Raw genomic sequence first — 27,716 nt, forward strand, 5'->3', positions numbered from 1 at the left:
TGTTCTTAAAGACCTGGCTCCTAGAGGCAGGGGATTAAATAACAATTGCTTCCTTTCTCTTTCAAACAAGGCTTAGCTCTGCGGTTGCAGAAAAATGCTTGAAATGTGACTCAGGCTGAGGGGAGAAAAAAGAAATCTTTGCCTTACAGCCCTCTTCCCTCTCCTTGTCCTCAGGATCCCAGTGTTGGATTCATTGTGATGTCTCATGATTTTTTTCAATGAAAGTGTTTAAAACTCAGAAGGACATAAAGTGTGGCCAGCTCCGGGTGTGTGGGAGTATTTATGAGTATTTTCAGGAGAGGTCGGTCACATTCTGTGCTGAGACACACTCCTGCAACGTCTGCTCCTCTTCAGGGAAAGGAGAAACAAAAATGGGACTGGTTAGCACCAAGCTGAGTATGTCTGAATGTGTTTTTTTCTCTTATTTCCTTAGGCAAACCCCTTGAGAGACTCATAATTGAAATTTCTCTTATTTTTAAATCTTTCTGGTTTTGTCTATTTCGCAAATGTGAAAGCCGAGGCTGCGCATTTCTGCGTTGGTTTCTTAACACAGTCGTCATTAGCAAATCAGTATCGATTTATTTCTATGAAAATACATCAATGCTCAAAGTAAAATGCAGTCCCATTAAGAATGATACAGGTTTTGCAAATGGAGAAAAGTAGGTCAAATATTGCACCAATCATCCCAGAGTGTGTCCCTTTAAGCCAAATAAATGTTTGAATACACTTAAACTGTCATCACGTCATTTGATTGCCATTATTATGCATCTTTTGGCATGAGCTGGTAGAGCCCTCCATGAGTGAACAAGGGTTGAAAATGTCAATTTTAGTTTATTAACCAGGTTGTATTTTACACCTGGGCTGCGTATGGAGGCGCATGTGGGGGTGCACATTTAGGGATTTTGCCTTTCCCTCCCCCATTGCAACAGTTAACTTCAGCTTAAGCAGGAAAGCCACATCATTACATGCAAGGGACATTGTAGCAGTGCAACACAGGAATACGATTTAAATCTGATCATTAAACTGCCGCAGCAAGAGACTGTGAGAGACGGTGTGGATGGTCCATCTGCAAAATCTGTGCTCCTGTTGTACAAGGAGGAGGGGCGAAGGGGGAAGAAAAAGCAGCTGCTTGGCTGTGCTATGAGAGGGAGAGACTGACTGTTGGCACCATCTGTAGCTGTCCTTTGTGCTTGCTGCTTTATCTGTTCATTATAATATGATACTGAAATTCTCGTGCTTTGAGTGTAAATGAGTTGAGATACGCCTAATACTGTCAGCATAAAAAGCAGTAACTAAGTACACTAAAGATGAATAGCGTAATCTGTAAATTCATTTTGAGTTTGTTTCATCATGCTTGAATAGCCCAGGAAGTGATGTTCTCCAAAAGCCAGCTGTACCAGATGTGTGTGGGGTATATATTCATCTTACCAAGCCGAGAGCAGAGCGGTGGAGGTAGCTGGGGCAGGGGGGAATGGAGACTGCCCCTGCATTTTTAGTAGAGGAGAGCAGACTCCTTTAGATGGTTCTTGCTCCTACTGAACAGGATAGAGGGGACTGCTTACTCCTAAGGTGGCTACAAACAATTCTTGTTTTCATTCCGTGCACAAACACTGATGCAGGAAAGAGAGCAATTATTATACATGGTGTATGAGTTGAAATGTCCCGAGGGAGGAAAGGTTAAACCTCTCAGTAATGAGTGCTGTGATAGGGATGAGTAAATTTGCTACGTTTAATACCTGCAGTCTCTTAGTTTCTAAAAACATGACTCCTCTCTAGATAAATTGGAGAATGAAACTGTCCAGCTTATCTTGAGGACCTCTTTGTTCTTTAATGGTTTACATTTCACCTTTATACATGTGTGTATGGGATATTGGTAATAATAATAACTCATTAAGATCTTTCCTTATCTTCACCTCACCAAAGCACTGCTATCTCATTACTTACTCCTTTTTCAGGAGTTACTCCACTTCTTTTCCAAGCAGGTTCGTCTTTTGTTTGCTGGTTCTTGCCCTCAGATCCATTGGGGTTTTGCTTTTTATCTTGTTTGTCAAGTGCACATAGGTGTGCAGAAGGAGCAGCTCCCTCCTCCCATCAAAGCCTCATTTAAGATGGACGATTTCCATTTGATGCTGTAGTAATTACATTCTGCTGTGGAAGTGCTCAGCATCCACTATTACTCTGCAACGGCTGCATTTAGCGTTCAGCAGAACACTTTGTTCCTGTTTCTCAGAGCTCAAGTGGTGTGCAGGAAGAAGCCCTGCAAGGCAGGGATTTGTGTCTCCAGGTGGCTGGAAAAGGGGAGGGCGCCTTTGTCACTGGCACATTAGTGGTGATATGCCAGGGATAAAAGGTGAGTATAATTTGATCAAATGCTTGTTGACAGATTCCTTGGCTAATAGAGAAGCAGCCTAGGCTGACACTCGTTGCTGGAACATTTCACATTGCTCGGGGGAATGCTCTCTGTAGCTACATGTGAGGCTGACAATTTCCGAGTGACCATATTTAGTTACATAAAGAAGCAGTGTCCCCTTTTTGTCACAGCAGAGCTCTAAAATGCCTCCCTAAACACCGCTCTTGACCTTCTGCTTGATAAATGCAATGAAATTACTACCTCTCTTTTGTCCAAACGTGCGATTTATTCACAGGAATGGCTCGGGCTTTAAGTACTTTTCCTGTGTGGCCATTAAACTTGAATAATTCCAATTGTTTCTGGTACTGAAAAATCATATTTGTGGGTGCTCTTGGCAAAACTGGTCTTCCTCTCCCCCCTCACCCCCCGCACGATTTTACAGTTAGTCTCTTTGAATTTGTTCCAATTTGTTAAGGGTACCGTACGGACAATAGCTACTGAAAAAAGAAGGTGGTGTACCCTGAAATGGTAGTTTGCTACTGCTTATGATTCTGTTATTTGGTTAAAAAAAAAACAAACAAAAAAAAACAAACAAAAAAAACAACAAAAACACACTAGAAAAATAAGAAACAAAAATGAAAGCCACAATTTTAGTGAATTCTGCATTCGTCTCTTTTAAACCAGGAAGCCTAAAATTACATGTGTAGCTCTTCTACTCTGAACCATTGTGGCAGCTTGGGTTTTGAGCAGTGTTCTGGTTCTCACCTACTTGTGCAATCTGTTGATCTGTGTTCCGTTCATAACACCTCAGGAAAGCGCTTAGTTAAAAATTAAATATGAAGGATTTTATTGTTCTGAGGACTTTGTAAAGCATACTTTAAAGAAGGAAAACCCCCAAGCGCTGCCCCTTGAGAATGTTTTTTCAACTGCAGAATTTTGCAATTAGTCTGCACTTTGTTCTGGTGAAACTCTTCACTGCATTGTGCCTTGGTGATTTTTTGCCAGAGCCACTGCTGATGTTGGAATTAAACATGCAGCTTTGAGGCTCAGTTGGGTGTTACTGGAGGCTCCAGTGGGGTGTCTTGGCTGGACACACTCATGGGAGCCAGATTTCATCTGCAGTCACTTTCTGGGGCTGTGCTTACTGAAAAGTAGGTGGTTTCTGTAACAGGGACTGGTCTTTTCTGAGTGTGGTTGCATAAAGGAGAGGCCACGTTTTCAGAGATAATGATCCCTTTCATCCCTTCAGCTGGAGCTGGAAGCTTTTTGTCCCTGTAGGAAACCTCTGCATCTTCATAGTTCATAAGCATGATTTTCCTCTAAGCACAGAATTGCCCTCATTGACTAGAAGATTAGGCACATAATGGAAATACACATTTAGGGGTTGTGCTGGGTCAAATATAGATTTAAGTGCTAACTTTGTATCCGTACAGGTTATGTATGGATACATATATGTGGCTGTATTCTCATGGCTGTATCCATACAACTTATGTACGAATACATATGTGTGGCTGTATTCTCATGTTTATGTGTTCAAGACTGGTGGCTGGTAGCAGGTTTGGAAATGGATTCTTGCACATGGGTTTCTCTTCATGTCTCTCCAATTAATCTTTTGCACATAAATAGCTGAACAGAAAAGAGATATTGTTGTTCTTTGCTCCCCACTGTGAATGATGTCTTCTGTATATTTTTGTTACATTTCTATGAGCGTGAAACAAATTCTTCCATGTCTGTTTTTACTCACAACAGCTATCCTGTGTCTTTGTGCTTCATCCATTCTTCATCTCTGTGCTGCTCTGCTCAGACAAGTTCTCCCTCCTGGGCTGTGCAGAATGTTTGTAACTTGTGTAAAAACATTATAATGATAGTGTAGGGCAATTACAGACTCAATTTGATAGGATAATAATATGAGTGGTCGATCGTGGACAAGCTCTTCACTCCTGGGGTTTGTCTGTTGGGATTGAGACTCCTGTTACAGTAGCATGCATCTGTACTTGGCTGTGCCGGTTCTTGGGTTGTGCACTTACTGTTATTTTGTTCTGTTTGCACAGCACTGCTTTCATCGTGGTGTGAAGAGCTGGGACGGCTCTTGCTGCTTCGCCACCAGAAAAGCCGGCAGAACGATCCTCCAGGGAAGCTACCCATGCAACCCCCCATGAACTCTATGAGCTCCATGAAACCCACCCTTTCTCATAGGTGAGTCTCAGCCCAGTCTGTAGGAGTGGCAGTGTGTGCAGATGTGCCGCATGACAGATGTGAAATGCTTGTTACCATTGATGCTTTGTGCACTGAACGGCACTACAGACAACAGGGGATCTGTAATTAGAGCAAGTACAAAATAAACTTGGGTTTTGACTTTGCTGTTCCCTGTTGCATAGTGAAGTGATGATTCCATCTTCAAATCTGTGCTCAGATCAAGTGGGCTTGCTTTCAAACCTCATGTTGTGCCCTAGAGATAAAATTCTACATGTCTCTGCCAAACCATTTTCCTATTGTTTACTTAGATACAACTGCCTTTTCTTGAGGTTGAAAACATTTTACTGATGTTCTGTTTTCCAAGAACCATTGGAAATGTATGCAAACCAATTGTATAGTGGGCATAGCCATATATGGGAGAATGTCCTATGCTACCTTTTATCAGGCGAGGATCACAAAGTACTTCTGTTCATTTAGAGAAAATGTGAGCGTTAAAGGACACTAGAAGAAGCTGAAGATGTGAAGCCTTTACCAAATTACATGGAGGAGCAGTATTTGTATTTCCTGTCTGCAGAGCCTAGATGAAGGCAAAAACTGAAAAATAAGTGTAGACAGCACTAAACATTCATTTCATGCTTTATGTTTCTGGGAGGGTTTTTCTCAAAGTTTTCTTTCACTTAGCATTACATTAAAGAAATCACAAATAGTATAAATTGTTTTTCGTGTAGGGCACTTTTGTTAGTAAAGGATTGTAAGAACATGGATAAGGCTGAAATCCTTGTACATAGCTTCCATGGTAGCATAAGTAATGAACTTTTGTGTTAGAATGGAGCTGGGGGACATCTTTGTACCTGTCCATTTACATGAAGTCCACTATACAAATGTGCATGTCTGGAAACCACTTCTGGTTTTGGGTTGGTTATTTTTCTCCTTATTTTTATTGTATTCATGGGAAAATTATGCAAATGCTGTGTCTTTTATTATAGCCGTTGAGAATGAAGTCCTTTTTTGTAGCATAATACAGTATCAGTGGCTTTTCAAAGTACCTGGATTGCCACATTTTTCAGTTGGTCGATGGTAAACACACACACAAAACCCCAAACAAACAAAAGAACAAAGACAAAACCCAACCACCTTCTGTTCTAAAATAACTTGTTCTTACACCTGGGAGAAGCTTTGTAGAAGCCAAGGTGAAATTAGCAGCCAGTCTGCAGAGAAAGTGTGGTGCAGAGTGTACGCTCTCTTAGGTGTAGTTTTGTAGTTTTTAGATGCCTGATTCTCATCTGACCTTTTAGCCTCTGTTCCCCTGGAGTCTATAAAGTAAGGATGAAAGCCCTGGTATGTCTCACAGGGGCTGTGTGCTACATTACTTAGATAAGATAGGCACAACTCTTCTTTCATGGCAGTTTTTCACTGAAATTCTGTTACACATCAAAAAATAAACACTTTCTTCTGCTCAACATAAACACCAGCATTTCTGGCAATACTGGCTTACCCTATATTCTGCATGATAGTAAAATATCCTGTGCAGTATGAAACAGTCCCTGTAAGTTTCTCTTGAGTATTGCCCTTGAAATCCTTTACTGAGGGAGATGCTGAGAGTCAGTTCTAAATTACTGCTGTTTACCTATGAGATGCCCCTTTAGAAACATAATTCCTGTAGCATAACTTCATACCTGTAATATCTGCAGCAGCCTCTCAGGGATTTGAAATACTTGCATCACTACTTCAGTGTGTGCTGTTATCTTGTCTGTAATTTAGCCATAACTGTGACTACTCAAAATCTCTGGAGTGGTACATTAGAATGAGACACCTCGTGACTCTCCAACTTCTTTTTCTGACTGGAACTGTTTATTTTCATGAATGTTTTATAATCAGTGTGTAAGGCAGTAGTGAAGAATAGGGTGAAGAATTGATTTTTCTGATTGCTTGAATTAAAAAGAAAAAAAAAAGATGGAATGCTATTAAGTACAATCCCAGTGATAAAGCTGTTGATGAAGCAACGTTTGTATTTGCATTAAATTACATTTGGGTCAAAAGCTTAGTATTAAAGTTCACAGTATCTTATCTCTAATCCGCAAGGGTTTTGTATGAATTCAAATAAACAAGAAATTAATGTAACCGGATACTTCAAGTTTTGTGAAAGAATTAGATACTAAATTAAAACTACCAAGAGCATATTCAAGAACCTTATGTAGCTTAATACAGGCAATTTAGGATATGCGTCAGTTGCTGAATATCACTAGACAAACCCCAAAAAACTTCACCTGTCATAGGACTATTTTGAGTACCTTCAGACAGAGCTTTTTCTGCAGTTGCTTTTACTAGCAACAGAATTACCCAGAACTCTAGTTAAGGACTAGAATTGCAATGTACCTGGTGCTGTAGACTCACAGGTGCTTAGTCTCAAAGTTGAAACAGAGCTCGGCTATTTAAAATCTGACTCAAGAATGTACGACAAGAATCTGAATCTAAGGATTCATATTGAAGAAACTATGGGCACATACACTGGAGGGAATTCAGGCCTGGCCTATTTTTAGGGACAACCTTTTATTTTTAAAAAGTTAATTTGAGTTGTGGGAGAAAACTGAGGAAGAGAGATCAAGGAGGGCTTTGACAATGATATTATTGGTCAATTGCACTTCCAGAGAACAGAATATATGCCATACAGAGATGTGCATGCATGCAACAGAGTAGGGGCTGTATCGTGCTAATTTCTTACAGTAGATCAAATTAAATAGTAGTTCAATATTATGGAAGGTGCTTTATGTATTATCATTATTGGTTTATGTTCAGACAATTGCATAAATACCTTTTATTAATTAGACTTGTGTTACAAAGGTGCTCATTTTTAGTGTTTGGTTTTGTGCCTTTTTTGTTTCTATTTAAACTTTACTTACAGCTGAACTTTCAACATTGGTATGAGCTCTTGGAAAGAATGGCAGTTCTCTGTCTGAATTTATGAGTGATTAGGATTGGTTCTTACATTGTTTGTTAAGGATCAGAAGTGATCTGGCTATAACACACCAGCAGAAACAGTGACAGAGTCTCTGAAAAGGTTGCTACCTTTTCAATTTTGCCATCATAGGCAGTTTTGACCAACAGTGATAGTCAATTTAAAAAAGTCTGGATCAGAGAAATGGTTAAAGTGAAAGGTCAGGTGCAGCATATACCACTTTGAAAACAAGCACGTTGTGTGTATTTTATACATCAGTTTGAAGTCAGGGATCACTTCATTGCTGCATGTAGCTGTGGCATACAGGAACAATCTTTGCAAAAGAATTCAAAACTCTTTAGGTGAAAGGTAAGATTGTTTCAAAGCCTTTTCATCTTTCTGTTTGTGAAGTTGTGAAATAAATATAATGAGGGACTGAACAGATGGTAAATCCTAATATAAGAGAATGTACCCAGTAAAGCAACCTGTATTACTCCTGATTCCGCAAGAGCAGCCTCTCTTTTTCTTCTGTCTCCCTTTCTGTCAAGAAATGTTAATATCCACCATCAAGAAAAAATAAGGGAAAAGTTTAGCGTCAAAAACTGTTTTTGCAGAAGTGCCCTTTCTTACAGAAAAAAAACAACAAACCCTCGGGATTTGTTCCAAACAGTGTGCTGATGCTCTAAGCATTGTAAAGACAGCGCCAATTGCTCTGAAGTACTGTCCCAAGACTTGTTTGCCCATCTTGTTCTCCAAGTGAAACCAGAGGCTAGTTTTAACGCGCACACTTACTATGAGGAGGAGGTGGAAGAAAACCTGTAAAGAATATTGAAGCAAAATGCAAATTATTAGTACTCCCTCATTAAAAACTGATAATGTGTGATCGTTAGCTGTTAATAATTCAGCCTGTAATATTTTCATGTGAAAAATCTGTATTTCATTTTAGGCGACATGTTTGTGGTCAATTCTTGTGATAGGAGAGCATGAGGGACACCATCTCTGAAAATAGTAATGGGCAGTTTAACTTCTTTTCAAATACATACTCTTCACATGCTTGGTAAAAGGTGTAGGATAAAGATTGTCTTTTATTGTGTGTACAGCACCTTGCACAGATGTGAAAATAGGGCTTCTGCATTGATTAGAGAGTCAGTGCTATTGCAATATGAAAAATATTTAGTAACACAACCACCATACTTCTGTCATTTTTTTTTTGTTTTTTTTTCTAATAAGTACATGTAAGTGTTATTCTACATTTTTTCCTCTCTGATGTATTTACTAGATAAAACAGTTTGGGGGTTGCTATGTATTTTTTTTATTATTATTATTATTTAAAAGTTCCAGCTGATATTTTTCAAAATCCTGATAAAGACTAGGCAAATAGGATGTAAGGGATGTCTGCTGACTAAGGCAAAACCTGACCTTCACAGGCTTTTCCCTGTCTATGCTTGTTTTTAAAATACAGTAACTGACACCTCTGAAAAGACAGCTGTCATTCTCATGTTTGGAACACCCAGATCCTGAAAATGTCTAATTGATTGCACTTTAGTATTTAGCGATAACCACAATACTATCATGCTCTTTACATGAGGGCTGCTCTCAAAAGCAGATGATTTGTGTTGAGTGCAGGTGATTTTCCTCTTCCAGTGTTTTGGGAAGGTTCCCTCTGTCACTTGTTCTCAATTAAACCAGTTCATTCCTGATGGTGCTGGAGTTAAAAATCAGTCAGCTATGGCAACATCCCTAGTTTTTACCCATTTTGACTGTCAACATGGTAACTGTGTGGTGACACTGAAAGCTATACTTTGCCCAGCTCTTTGATGCAAAACTCATTAAAATCATCAAAGTCTTTTAACTGGATTGAGTGCCTTTGGATGGGGATGACCAGAACTAAGACAATGCCCTTCAGCCACTGCCGGGCCAGGTCCACAAGTGTGGTTTCACAGGCACAGAGGGCTGGGGGAGCCCGGGTTCAGCCCGGGTGGGTTCAGTGTGTGTAGCTGTTTGCTGGGTACCCGTGCTATGCTGTGCTGTTGGTTGCACTCAGCCTGCCTGCCAGGAGGTGACATGGCTTCTGCCCAGGGAGGGACTTACAGTCTGGCGACGTGTTCCATCTTCAGTTTAGTGAAAAAAATATCTGGCATAAATGATGGCAAATGCCTTGTCTTTTTTAAAGATTTCTGTTCTTTATGGTAATTTTCCAACAGGGACACAGATGTGTATTTTGTCTAAAACCTTGTATTTTTCTTGATGTCTTTTCTTTACACGCATCTGTCATTCATTCAGTTAGATGAAAATGTGACCCTCCACAGGATTTCCCTGCAAATGTATTACAAAAGGAGTAAATTCCCAATACGATTTTGTCTTTATTATTCTTATTATTATTCCTGCTATTCCCATACACCTGGGTTCTTAAGTCTCTTTAGTATCGAAGTGGGAAGAAAATGAAATAGTCATTGATATTTGCAGTGATTTCTAATGCAGTCTTTTCTAATGGTTTCCCTAAAATAAAATTGGTTAGAGATTCTTGCTAAAAAAAAATCTCCGTTGTTTTCGCTATTGATGACAACAAAGCCTGCTCGGTAGACAGAGCGCATCAGCGACCGGTGCAGATGGGTCTCTGACATTAACTAGATACTGGCAGTGCCGTTAGCAGGAATCGGAGGTTTCTTCCCGTGAAAGGGCTGTTGTAGGAATGAGGAACAGCACGCCAGCCGGGGCATCTTCCGGCATGTCCTCATCTCCTCCACGCTGGGAATGCGGGGAAGGTACCACAGTCTGTTTATGCTCTCCGTTCCCACTTACCACGTCAGGGGAGATACGATGTGATGGTTTGTTTGCCCGTGTCACTGTGTCAGCAGCAGCATTTCCAAACAACTTTGACAGGCAGAGTGTCGGAGACGGCTCGGGAAGACGTTTCTCAGATCTGCTCTGTACGTGCCACCGGGCGCAGACGTCCCTCGCCGGCGAAGGCATTTGCCCGGGCTCCCCCTTCCCTGGCTTGCCCTGCCCGCCCGCTCCGGGCGCCGCCGCATGGCGAGGGGCTGCGCGGCGGCTGCCCGCTGCAGCCCACTCCCGTCCCGTCCCGTCCCGTCCCGACCCGACCCGACCCGACCCGCCCGTGTCAGCCTCCGGCGCTGCGGGAGCCGCTGCCGCCCTGTACCCGGCCGCTGCCAGCGGCACCTGCTGCCCGGCAGAGCTCGCCCCGCTCCCCTTGTCAGCCCCGGAGCCACCAGCCCCGCGAGGTTCCAGTGAGCTGAGGCGGTGCGCTGCCCCCTCCCCTCCCGCCCTCCGCCGCGCCTCTTGAAGAAAGCAGGTTTTTTTTCTGTTGTCGGGGAACGTAAATCAGCTTCATCTAAAATCTCGGAAGTGCAAGTCCATCAAATCTTCCTCCTAGGCGCCTGCTACACCTTGCGTGAGTCAGACTGCAAAGCTCCCGGTGCCCTTCTCGCTGTGCGGGGCTGCTCGTGTTTCCCTCTGTCTCAGAGGCAAAAGCAGAAGTGGAATCTGCTCACGCTTACAGCGGTTCCTTCCCCGGTTGTTGTAGCAGTCGCTGACCTCCAGGCACTATGAATAAACAGCAAAGCTGGGAACAAAAGGAGTCTTCTGGCTGCCATTATCTCACATTAACATAGCAGACGCGCTGCGGTGTGAACAATGCGAGTCTCATTCGCCGATAATCAGCGAGTACCCAGGCATTTGGATTACCAAGGCAACAGGCAATGGTAGAATACTGGGTGGGTGTGTTTTTTATTGTAAAGGAGCAGTCGGATATGGAAACCCAGGTATATTGATAAAGCAGAGTAGAAAGAATGCCTGGTGGCAGGGGGGGACTGAGGGCTTGGGGTTGCATTCCGACACACGTGAGATAAATAAGACATGGATGAAGCAGGTCTGTGATGTGAGATGCAATAAAGATTAAACTGCATTTGTCAAGCTGAAAACGATCATAAGATATTTTCAGCATTTGGGAAAAGGTAACAGGTGGCATGTTAATAGCAGGGCTGTTACCGGTGGATTTTGTAACTGTAATCTGGGCTGTAGTAAGGCGCTGCATGGTCTACTTGTGTGACAATAGAACTGGGTGTGATGCTTTAATCTTTTTTCCTTTGATCAGATGGATGCTCTAGTCCCAGTGTCAGATGATGGTAACCCGTTCTACTGCTTCTGAGGCTGGAGCAGGTCTCAGTAGAGTTTCTGTTTCTTATGCTTTACGTACATAGCTGTGATCGTTTTTTCCACATGGACAGAAATAAGTTGTGTTATCACTGCGTGTATCTTTGCGTGCGTGCGCACACACGTGTGCATGGACATATCTGAAATCTGTAGCATAGCAGGGTTGTGTGTGTATACAGGGGGCTGTGGGTGTGTGCAGCTTCAGAAACTTCTGAATTGATCTAATTATTTGGCCCGATGCATTTTTCTAATTCCAGGGGTTAGATTAAGATGCACTAACTCTAGCTGAGCAGCGTGGTACTTTGCAGGCATGGCTCTCTAACTGATGTGACTGGGTGTAGAGTGAGGCAGGCGCCAGGAAGCAGCAGCAAGCGTGCCACAGCCTGACCTGTAGCAACCCAGTGTGAAATGGAAGACAGCGACCCCACCTCGTGCAGTCATAAGTCATCCAGGCCTCACAGGCCTTGTCGGGACTATGAAGACAGAGTTCAGGGCTTTCAGTTTTCAGAAGTACTTTGTATCACCTGCTGATCTGCCGGCTGGATTTTGCTGTCTCAGTCTCCACGGGAGCAAATGTATTGTGGGTATGTGTGTGGCTGCATGAATGGTTGTTGTAAAAGTGTGTGTTGATATTTAAGAGAGCAGAGGCAGGGGGTGATAGCCACCTGCTTACTGCAGGTGCCACCCAAACCACAGCGCTGATAAATGGCTTGCTGCTTTCACCCTTTGGCTGCTTCACCTGCATCTGCTCATCTAGAACAGGTTCTGAATTCTTCTGTGTTTTCAAATGGTTTGCCAGAAAACAGCTTTCCTTCTTTTTACAGTGAATTACGAATTTTCTAACAGCTGTCAGTCTTCTCTTCAGTCTACATAGCTCATAGTACAGGCAACATCCAGTACCGAAACAACACTTGAGGTAATTCTTGATATGATAGGGAAGGACTAGTTATGGAGCCTCTGGGTGTTTGGACTTGGGAGAATCAAAGCTTTCCAAAGGATTAGAGAACATACTTACATAGCTGGAAAGAGTAGAGGGGAACAACAAACTTGAGAAATTGGGGGGGGGGGGGGGGAAGATATGATAATTTTTGAAGCTGTATATTTTCTTTGTAAGATCTGAATGTTTGGAGTCACGCCATTAAGAAGCAGAAGGAAATAAAATCTCACAGAATGCTTCCAAATTGGCTTTTTTCACTTTTGCATGACATAAAAACAACCAGTGATTTGGATGGGACTCTGTCTTATGTGTTTGTTTAGTGAAATACATGATGGAGCCTCAATTTATTCCAATACAATTTAAGCTTCATCAAATGTTACTACAGTTTGAGGAAAGTATGCATCACATAGGCAGCATCAGTCAAAAGTAAATTACTGCTAGCCGTTCAAAGCCAGTATGAATATACAAACTTCCTACACTACCTTCTTTTTTTTCTCATCTTTAACATAAGCACCTTAGGATACCTGTACACAGCAACATCAGCTTTTAGTTTGCTTCATGTCAGTGTGTGATGTACACAGGTAGTTATTCTTTTGTCTTTGTATTTCCTTGCTGACAGTAAGTGGCCTTCCTGCTCTTCTTACACAGCTCTCTCCTTGCACTGCCATATTCCTTTCTGAGAACAGATTGTGTAGAGTGGTTTCTACATCTATAGAAAACACAGCACAGAAGGCCAAGGGATAACTTTGTTAAATTTTGTGTTAGGAAATTTTTTAATAGTACTGTGTTTTAATATCTGTTAACTAGATGAAAAATCTATAATTGAGTTGAAAAGCTTTGGCCAAGCGCTTTAGCTGTATGAAAACGGTGCATGTATTTCAGCTGGTGAAGTTTTGTTCCCCTGGAAAAAAAAAACTCAATGAAAAATGAGAAGTGGTTTCCTTCTGAATGTCCAAGGTTTTTAAAAAGAAAGCAAAAGCAGATCTGTGAAATGTTTTTGGTTGCCAGCAAGCAGAAACAAATTTTGGCTTTCGGGTGTCATATTGGGTTTTTTGTTTGTTTGGTTGTTTTTTTTTCCAAGTTGGTAGTCAAGGCCAAGGGTATTTTCAGTGGAAATTTGACCAGAAATTAAATTTAAAAATCAATAATCGATTTGATTGGTTGTTTATTTATGAATAGATTGCTGGGGATTCCTATTTTATTGAATTGGGAAAAATTAGCTGAAGTCCTTTCTGGAGCATTAGTGTTGCAGGAAACTGCCAAATAGTATTCCATCTGTTCTTGAGATTTTATTTTTAAAGAAGTTACTAGGTTTTGTTTACACTGATTATGAAAATTACAAAAATGTGGTGAAATTCATGCCTGTTCCATAACATTAACACACCAAAAAAGGCAGTTCAGATCCAGTATTTGCACTGCACCATGCAAACCAGTCTTTTTCTTAAATAAGAATATGCTTAAAATAAGTTTATGATGGTGCCCTAATCAAGAAGGTTTGCTAACCAAATCCGTATTAGTAATTAAAGCTATGTGAGCGATGTTCATTTGAGAAATCCAAGTAAAACAAAATCTAAACCTGAATGAAGAAAGCTAAGCTGCCTAACTTGTAAGGCAGTATGGGCATGAAACACTGGTATTGGTGCTACAGTTACCCAGGGCTTTATTTCCTGTTCTGTTTGTGGGATCTGTGATATTTTCCCACTGCAGACAGATGAGGTTTTAGGGTGAAAAGAGAGATGAGGCAGAAGCAAGGAGCCTTGTTTGGAAATCGCTGTTTTAGTTTCTATTAAAGTAGTGTCACCTAGAGGCACCAACAAAGAATACAGCCAAGGGGTGCTGGGCACCCTGAGCACGCGCACGTCCGGAGGCACTTGCAGAGGCAAATCAAGGGGCAGACACAGAGATGCTGACAGGCAAGAACAGATCAGTAGCCCTGGGTTTGGGCTGTATTTGGACCGGTCTGATTTTTAGCTGTGTGTAACTGCAAAAGAATGTTTGGCCTGGGTTAGATCTCTGGCACCCCACTCCTTGTCATGAGATGCTCTCCTCTCTGTGTGAGTGTGGCCATGGGTGACAAAAGAAGACATGGGAGAAATGATAACCAGCATCGCACTGGCAGTTACCTGCTTATCTTGGTGTCAGCTGAAGATGTTATGGTAGAGCCAGCAGATTCCTTTAGAAATAGTTAGTAGAGTCCATTAGGACTGTGTGGACTCTGCATGTGTCCAGCCAGGTAGGATGACTGTGCTTCAGAAGCATTAAAGACCCCTGCAAAACTGTAAAGCTGGCTTGAGGGTAAGCTACAGAAACTAGCCAGCTAGCCTCTGAAAGCCCAGTTATGGGAAACTTGATACCAGTGCTTGGAATGAAAAGGGCTTTTGAGAAAGCCAACATCTGGTGCTTTTCTGCAGTAGTTGATAAATTTTCAATGCTTAAAACAGCGATAGATGCCTTATAAAGGTAGTCTTTTAGACACCTGGCTTTCTTAATAAGCCGTGTGAAAAAAATCACTGGTAAGGTATAATTCCATTTTTTACCCTCCTCCACATCGTGTAAAGTACCAGTGCTCTAGGGATGCATACTTTGCTAAACCATCTGTATCTCTTCTTCCTCAAGCAACAAAGACATGTAAACATGAGTATCAGATACACATACAATTGCTTTAATGACAATATAAACATATTTAAAATACATCATTTTCAAATAATGCCACAAATCTTGTATAGATGACAGTAATTGACCAGTATTAATTTACTATACAGAGCTCACTTTTTATTAAGCAACTTCTACAGCCTGTGTCTGACGTGAAGGCCGTAACTGTTCCAGAGAGGCTGGATATGCACCTGGTTCTGTTTTCCTAGTATTAGGGATTCACAACCTCATAGTTTGAGAAATTATTTCCTTCCATCTCTCCCTCTTTGCTCTATGGCTTCCTCTGCTGCTTGACCAATAATGCTGACCAGTAGTATGTATAGGTTCATTAACACTATTATAAATTTAGTCAATATTCTTCTATTGGACTCCAGCTGAGCCCAAACTGACTCACTACCCTCCAGGGTGTAGTGACAGACTTAATTACCCTTGTACCGTTCAACAGGAACAATGTCATGGGCAACATTTTGCTGTGGCTGGAGAGGTTGAAGCTTCTTTCTCTATTGGCTGCCATTTTCAAGTTTAAAGAAGGGGATTTCAGGATAATTCACAGCTCTGTATAATAACAGCAGAAAGTGAGTGCTCTCTTGCAAATGAGAATTGGATTGGTCATGTTTCATTACAGTATTTATATGGATTTTCCTTTGATGGTGGGAGCACTCCTTTGGGTTGTCTTAGGGCAGAAATGCAAGTTGAAAGAGCAAAGTGGAGGGACAAGTAATCCTTAGTTGAGCATCTCCTACTGTCTGAAACCAAAGAAGCCTTCACACAGTGGAGGAAGGGTGGGTATTGTATCCAGTATGGCAAAAGTCATACTCAAACGTGTGTGTAATTGATGATGGGCCAGAGTATCATTCTGGGGGTGCGCACTGCTAGAACGCTGTGTATTTCTCATTGAAGTAACTGAAGGGAAGATTGAAGTGAGTCTAGTGCAGTAATTGTATAATAGGGTGTGTGTAAGCTGATATTCTGAAAGGCACATATATCACTATTCCAGTGTTGCCATAATTTCTGCTATTAGTTTTGTCTGCGATTTAAGGCCAAGTCCTGTGTTGGATCATGTGATAGTCATGTGATTTAATGTAAACAATAACTATTTTAAACAAGTCTGTACCTGGTCATTTTTTCTGGCTTTCATGTGTTATACTGGGTCCTGTGCTGGGGGCTTTCATTGTATGTCAACAGTGTGGTTTCTTGAGTTGTTTTAACAATAATATAGTAAAAATGGAGTGATTCACTCTTCTTTGTAATTAGGTGAAGTGATTGTGTAGTCTTTGAGAACCCAGTACAGCTTTCCACTAAACAAATGCTCCGACTCCACCATTAGAAACCATGGATGAGTAATATATGAAATCTCTTCTGTGTACTGTAAAGGTGAGAAACGGGTCCAAGGAAAATGCTTTGGAGGCGAAGAAAGTGTAGAAATAGTTATAACTTCTTAACAGCAAGCAGACTAAGGCATCGCTAGCTCGAAGTTTGAGAACCTTTAGCAACTTTGTGGTTTGACTCCTGCCTGTCATTACCCTTCTTATTTACTCCTACACTTGCAAAAGGTTTACCTTGTCCTTTAGATTTTGTTACCTGTCCCCAGTGCATCAACGGAGAATAGAGAGGAACGGCTGCAGAGTCCTTTTGCTGCTTATGTCATGGAGAGAGCTTCTGTGTAGTCATTGAAGTATGCAAACACTCATATGTACCATAAATATCCAAACAAATCACAGAGCAGGCATCATCAACAGCAGTCAGAGAAGGAAGTAAAGTAGGAAGCATCATTCAGAATAGGAAAAAGAGGAAGGCTTAATAGCAGTCACAAATTCTGGGTTAGTCATCATTTGTCTCCATGGTGGGTGGAGGGGACCTGCTGAAGCATTGCATCACTTGCAGATATTAGTCACTGAAGCTATTGTCTGCACCTCTGAATGAGAGGAGCAAGATTCTCAGCCTTCTAAGAGAAAATCTAGTAAGAAAAGTGGGCTAGAAGGACTTACTGATTGCAAGGTGTTAAATATGCCCTTATTCACACATTGTTTTATATGGATGCTGTCAACATAAACATTGTATGTCAAGCATATTACAGAGACTTACTATTTTTGGTTAATTTTCCCTAATTATTTGTTAGATGAAATTATTCTTTTCCCTTTTTTTAATCAATGCTGGGGTTTTTGTTGTGTTTTGTGTGTGTGTGTGTGTGTGTGTGTGTGTGTGTGTATGATTTTGTTGCTTAATTCAATCTGGGTATTTTGAAATAGGTCAGTTCAGATTCACGGTTATGTTCTATTATAGTGCTGTTGTGCTCCCACAGCATTATGGTATTTGAAATTTCCTAGTTGTTTCTGAAATGTATTCACTGTTTCATTTTACCTTATACAGTTGCTGATGCTGTTATTAGATTGTTACATTGGAAATACTTTTTATCACATGTGTGCGCACTCTAAGCAAAGCAATTCCTATTCCTGAATGATCTACATGAGGTGTTATAAACAACCTAAAGAATGAACACATGGGTAGTCCTTGATTTTGGCTCACAGCACAGGAAGAAGAAGTGGTCCAAGCTTTGAGTACTGTCTGGGAACATGGGAGAGTCAGCACCCCAGTCTACCACAGCCCTTGTTTTGTAGGGCTTTGGCAGGTTGGTTGTCTCGCCTTGTCTTGTATGAATTGATTGTTTGGCACTTCACAGTGCAGGCCTTGAAGAATGTAGATAAAGCACTCACAGAGCCCTTATAGTGGATTCTTTAGGCAGGGTAGCCCTGTGCAGTGATAGCTGGTAGTCCAAGCAAAAATGCAGTTCTCAATTATAAAATACAAGTAAGTGGCATTTGAAAATGAGACAGCAATGTGTGTGTGTGTTTGCATTAAATGGTATATATATGGATGATGAAAGATCACGTGTGTGTGTATTTGAACATATATGCAAATAGAAATCTAATTTACAAGTTAATAATATGAGAACAAGCAAATTTCAAGTGGAATATATTTTACAGTTCTTGGATCAATAGTTCCTTTCACTGGATTTAGCATATATCATTAATTACACAAGACGCATGCCTATCCTGCATTCATTTTGAAGCCACCAATGCTTTCGTGTGAAAAGAACTATAAGAAATGCTTGCTTGTATCTGTGGACAAAGGTAATGGAAAAACCCAATCTTCTCGACCATATATTTATCTGAAAGATGTGTTCTGTATCTGCAGTTGATTTTCTAGAATGCTGATTAGCTGATACTGTTTTTGGCATGCGGCTTATCCATCGTGTGGGAGAACACTATCTGAATTTCAATTTACTTTTCCAAATGATGGTGAACTGCTATTGCTTTAACGGCTTTTCTGGCCATGTGGGGACCCAGTGCAGACAGTGGAGCTGCAGTCTGGTCTCAAAATCTAATTGAATTGATAGGAGCCAGCTGAAGCAGTGATTGTTAAAGAGCTTGAGATGGATGGCAAAAAATAAGTGATTCTGAGCAACTTGCTTAGTTGTTTGAAACTCTGCTGCTAGGTTTATTTTCACTTTCATTGGTAACATACCTTATGGTGAAAGCCCTGTCTTTAGTATACCTAAAGAATTCATTAGTTCTGTGTGGTTTTGATATGGTCATGTTGGTATTAAAAAAAAAAAAAATTATACTTGTGAAAGTACTAGGCTAATAATTGAAGGAGGAGTGGAGAGTTAAGGTAATGTCAGGTTTTAATCCCTTTTCCCTGCCAGCAACTTGCCACTGTTTAAACTTTCAGAATCTCACCCTCCTAAACATTTGTTTTTGCAGTGATGGGTCTTTCCCTTACGATTCTGTTCCCTGGCAGCAAAATACCAACCAGCCTCCAGGCTCTTTGTCAGTGGTCACCACAGTATGGGGTGTGACTAACACCTCTCAAAGCCAGGTAAGCTTCCTTTTTATGCTCCCTCCCTTCTAGATACAGATTTTCACTAATGTGTGCAAATAGGAAGGGGTTTTGGAAGATTCTCTTGGGATTGATAAGAGTGTCTTTGTTGCATATGGTGCATTCTTTTCCAGTGGTCTCCTCTTTGGAAGCATCGAAGGAGTTGTCTGAGAGCATGAGTCAGTAACTCCTTTAGCTGCATGCAAATGTCAGGCTTGGGTTTACCGCATATTTTGCGCTGTATGGTTTCAACACTAAAAGCATGATCTTGAGATAGTACCAAACTTCTTGGGAAATTCAGATTTAATTGGAATAGTTGTTTTATAAAAAACAACAAAACAACACCAAATTCTAGCTAGATTCACCGAATGACAGTTACTGTTGATTTTACCTGGGGTTGTGTCATACTTGTGGACTGGTGAAATCCTGTGCCAGCTCTGCCCCCACACTGAGATGCTAACTACTGACTATAGGCTGTGCTCTTTTCAACCTCTCCTGTTAATCCAGCCTTACTTTAAAACAATATTTCAGTATGCATTGGAGCAAAGGCATGAGCTCCTGGCTTCCAGGTGAGACCCATACTTAGCAGATTTTTGTTTGGTTCTCTCCACTCTTAACTCTCTTTTTCTTCTGCAATGTGTATTGAATTATGCTATACAAAAAGAAGCAGCTTTAATGAAGGAGATGCTGATTTTTTGTGACAGTGTACTCTCCAAAGGATGTGGTGCAAATCAAGCTCTCAGGTAGTCTTTTCTTACACTGTAGGTGAAGGGATCTAAACACATCAACATCTTTAATAAGTACATAAGTCTAACTTGTCTTTTCTACCTTTTTTAAATCAAGTGATATTAGATCCAACACAAAATTTTCTGTGTAATTGTTTTTATTATTTTAATCTTGGTCAGAAAAATAAAACCAGAATTGTTATGGATTGAGCCACTTGAAATTATTCAGGGGCCAAGTCATACAAATACTCACATGGCAGTTAGGTATTGGCTGTGGCAAAATCTCTCTTCAAAAAAATAGAGAGGAAACAGTTACGCAGATCTGTAACATTGTTTATTTTTGTTGATTTCTTTTTAACGCCTTAAAAGAAAAGATATCCCATTTGGGAAAGAAACACCTGAGTAAACAGGTGTTTCTACAGTCTATACATTGGCCGGAAAGTGGAAATACAGTTTCCTCTGAAAATCTTTCACACTTAAAAAGGCAAAAGGAAAGAGGGGGACATGGGGGGGGGGGGGAAGAGTCAGATTTTTGTTCTATCCTAAAATACTGTAACGTTACTTGAATTCTTTGTGATACTTCAGAGGAACGTGCAATAAAAGGAGGGGGGGGAAGTGCTATGGTAAAAAGAAGAAAATGGTTTTTCAGAATCACTGCAAGAGAAGGACGAAACTCTGGAACGTGAAGTTTGGTTGTGGTTGTTCAGAACAGGTTAAAATGAATGACAGGGTTTCCCTTAAGTCTTCAAGTTCCCCAGGGGAAAAGGCATTGGCCAGGATCACTGATTTCCTTCTGCAAATTCCCAAAACTGAAATTTGGTCTTGTGCAAAAATCACTGTATTTTTTCCCAAGGAGAAGACAGATTTCCATGTAGGTGATGCATGAACAGCCATATTTACATCTCGAAGGAAATCATAACAGTTTTGGTTCAAATGGAAAAAAAAAAATGCTTCAAACAAGCAAACTAAGTGCTTTTAAAAACAGAATAGGGGACACTAAAATACATTCTTTCACAATTCTACATCTGTAGTACCGTTTGCAGTATGCCCATGGGACTGAATATTTGCAAATTATTTTGAAGTCCTACATCCAGAAAAAAAAACACAAAGGCATTTACTTAATCAGATGAAGTCATCACAAACAGAGCATGGTTCTAAGAGGTCTGTGTAGTAACTTTTTTCATAAGCACATTAGTTTGGGTTCCCTCTAGTTAAAAATCTGTGAAGGATAATTAGAGATCAGAAACTCTTGTTTGTTTGGAATGGCAGAAGAAGAAATCACCAAGAATGTGCACCTAGACTTCATAAAGGTGTATGCTTACTGGAGTTCAGAGTACAGGGTGATTGTATTTTAAATTATTGATTGCAAAAAATCAACTTAATTTGCTTGAGGTAGTTCAAGGTACAGCCCTTTATTCTCATGTTTGTCCTCACAGGTGCTGGGAAATCCAATGGCAAATGCTAACAACCCTATGAACCCAGCAGGAAATCCCATGGCTTCTGGGATGACTACCAGCAACCCTGGTATCAATTCCCCTCAGTTTGCTGGACAGCAGCAACAATTTTCAGCCAAGGCAGGCTCCACTCAGCCGTACATACAGCAGAGCATGTATGGGCGACCCAATTATCCTGGAAGTGGAGGCTTTGGTGGCAGGTAAGATTTACTTGTGTGAGGCGGGAAATGGATGTAAATCATTGATGAAGCTTGTTTTAGTGGCCTGGCAGAAGTATCTTGGGCTTATTTTAATTATATAAAGTCTCAGTAGCTATTTTATGCTGGTTAACTCAAGTGCATGCTGCTTTTACAGCTTCAGAAATCAGCTACCCAAACTGCAGTAAAATTCATCACAGTAAACAGAAATGGCTTAAGTCAATCAATTAGCTTTAATAACCCCCCAAAATAAAGTTTTAATTAAGAGAGATTGTTAAACAAACCACACACTTAGGAATGATTAACATTTAATAAGGCCAGGATGTGAAAGGTATTGATGGTATAATTTCTACATGTGCATGGAGGAATAAACTTGTATTAGACAAAGTAGGTTCCAGTGCAGTGGCATATTTCTGCCCATATACTTACTCCACAGTAGGAATTTGAAAAGAATTGGGGGTGAAGATGTTTCTTAAGAGAGAGATGGTCAGGCTGTATATTTTTTCAGGGAAGTAAATGCTGCATTAGTGAAATAAGGCAAAAACTAATAGCCTGGGGTTTGTTACATTTTTACTTTCTGTGTCTATGCTTTGTAAACAAGGGTGGTAAGTGCACTTAGCTGAAACCACTATTTATGGTCCCTCTGCAAAGCCTGCCGAAAAGGTTGTTAGCATAGTCAGTCTAGTGTGAAGAATAAAAGCCTGGGACACTGAGAACATCTCTTTCCCTTCATCTCTGCCACTGATTTACTGAGTGACCTTGAACAAATCAGAAAGTTTCTTTGGCTTTGTATTAACATCTCTAAAATGGGCACAGTATACTGGCTCATATTTATAAAAATGGTTGATGTCTTGGAGTGTGAAAGGCATGGTTTAGCTTAATTTATCTTATGATCAATAGGAGAGCCTGGTAGGAACTGCAGAATACACTGTATGGGATGCAGTAGAGCTGATTGCATTGGGGCTCTCCTGTCCTTTCTGCTAAGGGTCAGGGAAGAGCACTTACGATGCTGGCAACACTTGGTGTAATTCACCACTGAGACAAATGAGCACACTGTAGGGAAGAAAGCTGTCTGTTCATGCCACTGTGCGATATACCCCTACACTACTGGGAAATGAAGCGTGCATTAACTTCCAGGATTTCAGTTCAGCTTCACAGTAAGCTACAGAGCTGCAAAGCAGAGCACTGCCGCTGAAATTACTGATGGTGGGTCCTTGCAATCCCAGCGGCTATGACTGCTACACCTGAGCAACACTTGCATTTCATATACACACCTCATGCCTTGTCCTGCTGGCTTTCATTAGGTGTTGTACATGGTTTTGGAACAGTTTCAGATGAAGATCACACCAGTGTTAAAAAAAAAATAATCACCAGGCGCATCTTAATTCTCTCTTTCTTTCTTTCCTTTCTTCCCTGTCAGTTACCCAGGAGGCCCAAATACCCCTGCAGGAATGGGGATCCCACCCCACACGAGGCCGCCAGCTGATTTCACCCAGCCAGCTGCCGCTGCTGCTGCTGCTGCAGTTGCAGCTGCAGCTGCTACAGCAACAGCCACAGCTACAGCCACTGTGGCAGCCCTTCAAGAAACGCAGAATAAAGACATGAACCAGTATGGACCGGTAAGGGAGTAACCCTCGCATCTTCCTACCTGCCTGATCTAGACCGTTACAGGGAATTGAGCTGTTCTTCTTACTCCCCTGTTTATTAGGTTGCCTACTCTATTTTTTTTATTACTTTTTTTTTTGTGCATGAGCATGGTTATAAATGCTTATGGGAAACTGCTGGAATGTGTGTATGTAGGTATGAGTTGATCTCCCATGTTTTTCCCACTAAATTGTAGAATCGTCGGATAGTTAGGGTTGGAAATAAATCCTGCCTAACTGTATTTTGTAGTTTGGAGATTGTCCCTTAAAAAAAAATCAAAGATTACCAGAAGTTACAGCTGCATCTGATGTGATATATTATTGCTGCCTCTGCCAGCCTTTGAACCTTTAAATTTGAGTACCTGGTAAAGTGTTCCAGAATCTTAAAATAGGTTTGTTACCGCTTCAGTAATTGTTTATTTTGCCAGCTACAGTTGGTTGGTTGGTTGATTTCCCCTTCAAACAAGGAAACAACAGTAGAAAAGGGATTTGCTTTTAACTAACATTGTCTGTGAGAACTGCTATGCGAGACATGCATTTCTGGTGATCCATAGCCTGCAGCATGTCATGACTTCATGTAATATTTTTCTTAAAATAAACAAGGGTTTGATCAATTCAGGTTTTTCCCTCCTTATCTTTTTTACCTCTCTGAGTCCTGATGTATATGGCCTCATATGCCAGGTGATGTAAAGAAGCACACTTTAGAAATTGTAGCGTTGTGCTGTATGTACACAGCCAACTTCCTAACGTGTTTACCTTACAGTAATAACTAGTCAATTTAAACAAGTTAATTGCTCACCTTAGACTTACGTCTGTCTTCCTCTCTTATGCCTTCTACAATTCCAATTGAGTTGTTATAATTAACGTGGCTGCTCATCAAATGTTGGAGAACACTGACGGAAAATGCGACATAAATCCTCCCCTTCTTCCCTCCCCCAAAAGCATGTTCAGCTCCCTCCTCCCATTTTAAATGCATGTCGCATTTTATTCTTTTTTTTTTTTTTTCTTCTTCTTCCGTTGAAGGTTTGTTCCTCTTTCCAGATGGGTCCAACTCAGGCTTACAACAACCAGTTTATGAACCAGCCTGGTCCTCGTGGCCCTGCTTCTATGCCAGGCAACATGAACCCAGCAAGCATGGGAGCAGGAATGACACCTTCCAGCATGAGTGGGCCGCCCATGGGCATGAACCAACCTCGGCCTCCTGGGATGAGTCCTTTCAGCACCCATGGGCAGAGGATGCCTCAGCAAGCCTACCCAGGCCCACGCCCCCAGTCTTTGCCTATACAGGGCATAAAGAGACCATACCCAGGAGAGGTAATAAGATAAATTATGTTTTATATACATTGTTTCCCTGTGTTGCAACATGCGTGTGGTGCACATCCCAGTAAGATAGGTACATCGTTGTTCCAGCCTTGATAGGAATGCTGCCGTTAAAATACAAGTGGAAGCAGCTCTTTCTTTTTTGGGGTTGACCCTTGCTATATTAGTCAAGATGACAGTCATTAAAACCAATGAAGGCCCAAAATCAGCTGAGCCCACAAAACGTCACGTGAAGATTCTCATGCTAGATGGTGAATTCATAGACCATAAGTAGACTTCTTTCACAGACGTGGATTTATTTAATGTGACAACTTAAAAGAGATGTTGAAGGTGAAATACTTCATTTGAGCCCAGTACATATGTGATCTGCATTTTATTGGGTGGTTTTATTGTTCTAATGAGATACAAGGGTGGACATTGTATGAACACCAGCAGTGATAACATTTATTTTAAAGACCAATCGCTTTCCAGACTTCTTGAGGCTTATTTTTTATAGGCACTGAGATGAATATAAATCATGTTGAACTCAAATCCCTCTCTGTCAACATTTATCTGATATAAGTTTATTTGGAGTGTTCTCTCTCTTAAGTTCCCATGCTGTTATATGGGATCTGAGTGGCTTTGTAGACAAAATTACATTGCCATTGACTTAAGGCAAAACACTTAGCGTCAAAATTTAGACATGTAGACAACCAAAGATGTAGACAGAAAAGCCTTTGGATTTTAAAAAGTACCAATGCATTTTACTATTGAAATTGGTATGAATCAGGCAGTAGGTGCTTTCGAAAATCCCACCAACCCTCTCAGCTCTATATGCACCTAATTATCTTTACAAATCTAGCCACATCAGTAGCTTCAGAGGTAATTTGCTGGTGAAAGTCTGTATTAAACTGAGACTAAAACAACAGCTGTAGCTTCAGGTGTAGAGCTTTGAATATTATGACATTGCCCTGATTATAATAATGGTAGTAAGACTTTCTAGAAAACATATAGCAAAGAGTACCACAACATGCGGAAAGTATAGCAAACATTTATTATTGGGCTACATTTCTTTCCTGATCTGCAAACTACTTTTTTTAAATTAATTAAAAAGTATTCAGAAATTAAAAAAAAGTAGTGTGCTTTACCAGGAGTTGCTTCTCTAGGATGGCTTTTCATACTGCTATTTACTCTACAATTAAGAAAACACAAAATTTGTCTTGTTCAGATAGTTGTTACCTTGGGATTTCTTTTGCAGCTTCAGAAGCAGGTATTTCCTTGTAAGTGAATATGGTCACGTTTCCAAGAAGTCAGTGCTGAACAATACCTTAAATGTTACATGATTTCTGGTCTGGAATTCTGCAGGTCTTAGAGATGCTATTTCCTTATTAGCTTTTGAAGGCTTCATTTATGGAAACTGCCTGTTAATCAGTTAATTTTTCAAATTGATATTATATTACCTCTAAAGTTCCAATTTTCATAACTTCAACTCCAAAACTGCAGCACAGTACTAGTTAGCACTAGCAGGGAGTTTATGGCTAGTGGTGGCATCTCTTTAGTTGTTAAAGCCTTGCTGTATGTTCTAGCACAAAGCCAGGATAGCAGCTGTATTGAGCAGAGAGACGTGTACAACACAGGTTTTTGCCCGTTCCAGGGTATTTTTATTTTTTTTTATAGTACTTTTTGTGCTTCCATTCTCCATCTGGAAACAGATCCCCAGGGTTGGGGCTGGTAGCACTTGCAACAACACAGAGATTTTGCGAACACTGCATCTGGTTGTAATTCTGGTTTCTTCAAACACAGTGCCCTTTGAACAGCACTGCAAGGCTAAGTGTGTGTGTTAAGATGCACAGTTATTCTTATCCCACTTTGGTGTGTGGGATTTTTACGCTTTAGAGTGAGTATTCCCTTCCAGCCATCAAGGACCTGATTTAGGCATAAGTGGCACTAAGTTGAGAAGTATGCACCCAGAGGGGTTTTTTGTTTTTTTGTTTTGGTTCTGCTGTCAAATGTGTGCTAATAATCAATTTAAGACAGCTGCTTGCATGAAACATCTTTGTCTTCCTTAATCTCTGTCATGAAATAGCCGAATTATGGAAACCAGCAGTATGGACCAAATAGCCAGTTTCCAAACCAGCCTGGTCAGTACCCCACTCCCAACCCTCCAAGACCCCTTACATCTCCCAACTATCCCGGACAGAGGATGCCAAGCCAGCAAAACACAGGGCAGTACCCTCCTCCAACAGTCAACATGGGGCAGTATTACAAGGTAAGAATTTTCAGATTGTCTTGTTGCATTCCACTAGACATTTATGAATGAAGTCGCATGAATTATTTCATAGCTATTGCTTTTATGTAATTAAAGGAAAGGGGAAAAAAAGCAGTGTTTTTACTAATGTTTGGATATCACAGGATCAAGTCAATCAGCCAAGTTGCATTCTAACTTCAGAGCAGTTAATAAAAAATAAAGAAAATTGAACGGTACTGGAGCTCATTAGAGGCTTTTACAAGGAAATGTTGGTTTTGCTTTAAAAATAGCATGTGAAAAAAAGGTACCTAATGAGATTCAGGTGTAATATTTTCACCTATTCATGGCACCCTGCAAAAATACAACTTTGGAAATTTGTAATAAACAAGGTCAGTGTTGCAGCATCCCATTTTCAGACCTACAGTGGTCACTGTTGGATTAAGCTAGTTCAAACTTAAAAGCTCTTCCATCTGTAGAATTAATCTTTCAACTGATGTTTGAGTGACTTCCTCTGACTTCTCCCTCCCCTTTTCTCCTTCTTTTCCCTCTGTGCTGCTTGTTTTGAACAGGAATTAATATTGTTAAAATTTTGCCTAAAGCCTGCTTTATGGATACATTTTGAGCACTTCATATTCTCCAAACTGAGTTTGTACTGAGGGCCTACTGAGGTTTGATGTCTTTGAATTGCACACAAAAGTGATCTTTTGCATACAGGGTACTCCAGTGAGCATAAAAATGCGGAGAACCATCAATGGTCTAGCCTGCTCTTAAAACATTAGCTGTTGAAGTCTCTTAACTACTTACTGATCTCTAATGTGGGCTAAAGAATCTAAGTTGCACATTGGTGTTGAATTGGAATTGTTCCAGTGTCATTCACACACACAAAAAAAACCAAACCATTGAAAAAACAAAAGAGGAAACAACACTCTTTATTATAGAGTATCTGCTCTTCCAAGCTGTCCACTGTGGTACCCAAAGGAGTGCCTCTTGCATCATGGCAGCTTTTGCAGTACACTGCCAGGAAGAAC

The 27,716-nt window shown here is 40.8% G+C and overlaps 1 protein-coding gene across 11 annotated transcripts in view; it reads left to right on the forward strand.

Moving 5' to 3' along the window:
- ZMIZ1 (zinc finger MIZ-type containing 1) overlaps positions 1-27,716 on the forward strand; it is a 345,736-nt gene that overhangs the window by 290,266 nt on the left and 27,754 nt on the right. For 8 of the 11 annotated variants that reach the window (XM_062613387.1, XM_062613382.1, XM_062613421.1 and 5 more), the window contains 6 exons: positions 4,402-4,546; positions 19,008-19,122; positions 21,284-21,501; positions 22,919-23,117; positions 24,165-24,455; positions 26,527-26,709. In XM_062613387.1, the coding sequence (XP_062469371.1) occupies positions 4,402-4,546; positions 19,008-19,122; positions 21,284-21,501; positions 22,919-23,117; positions 24,165-24,455; positions 26,527-26,709 (1,151 nt within the window). Of the gene's footprint in view, positions 1-4,401; positions 4,547-10,792; positions 11,216-19,007; positions 19,123-21,283; positions 21,502-22,918; positions 23,118-24,164; positions 24,456-26,526; positions 26,710-27,716 lie in introns of those variants that run through there. The other 3 variants (XM_062613412.1, XM_062613451.1, XM_062613446.1) reach the window with 2 other exon arrangements.

The sequence above is a fragment of the Pezoporus occidentalis genome, unplaced genomic scaffold, assembly GCF_034315485.1.
Source record: "Pezoporus occidentalis ecotype Australia unplaced genomic scaffold, CSIRO_AGI_Poc_V1 ctg101, whole genome shotgun sequence".
Lineage (NCBI taxonomy): Eukaryota > Metazoa > Chordata > Aves > Psittaciformes > Psittacidae > Pezoporus > Pezoporus occidentalis.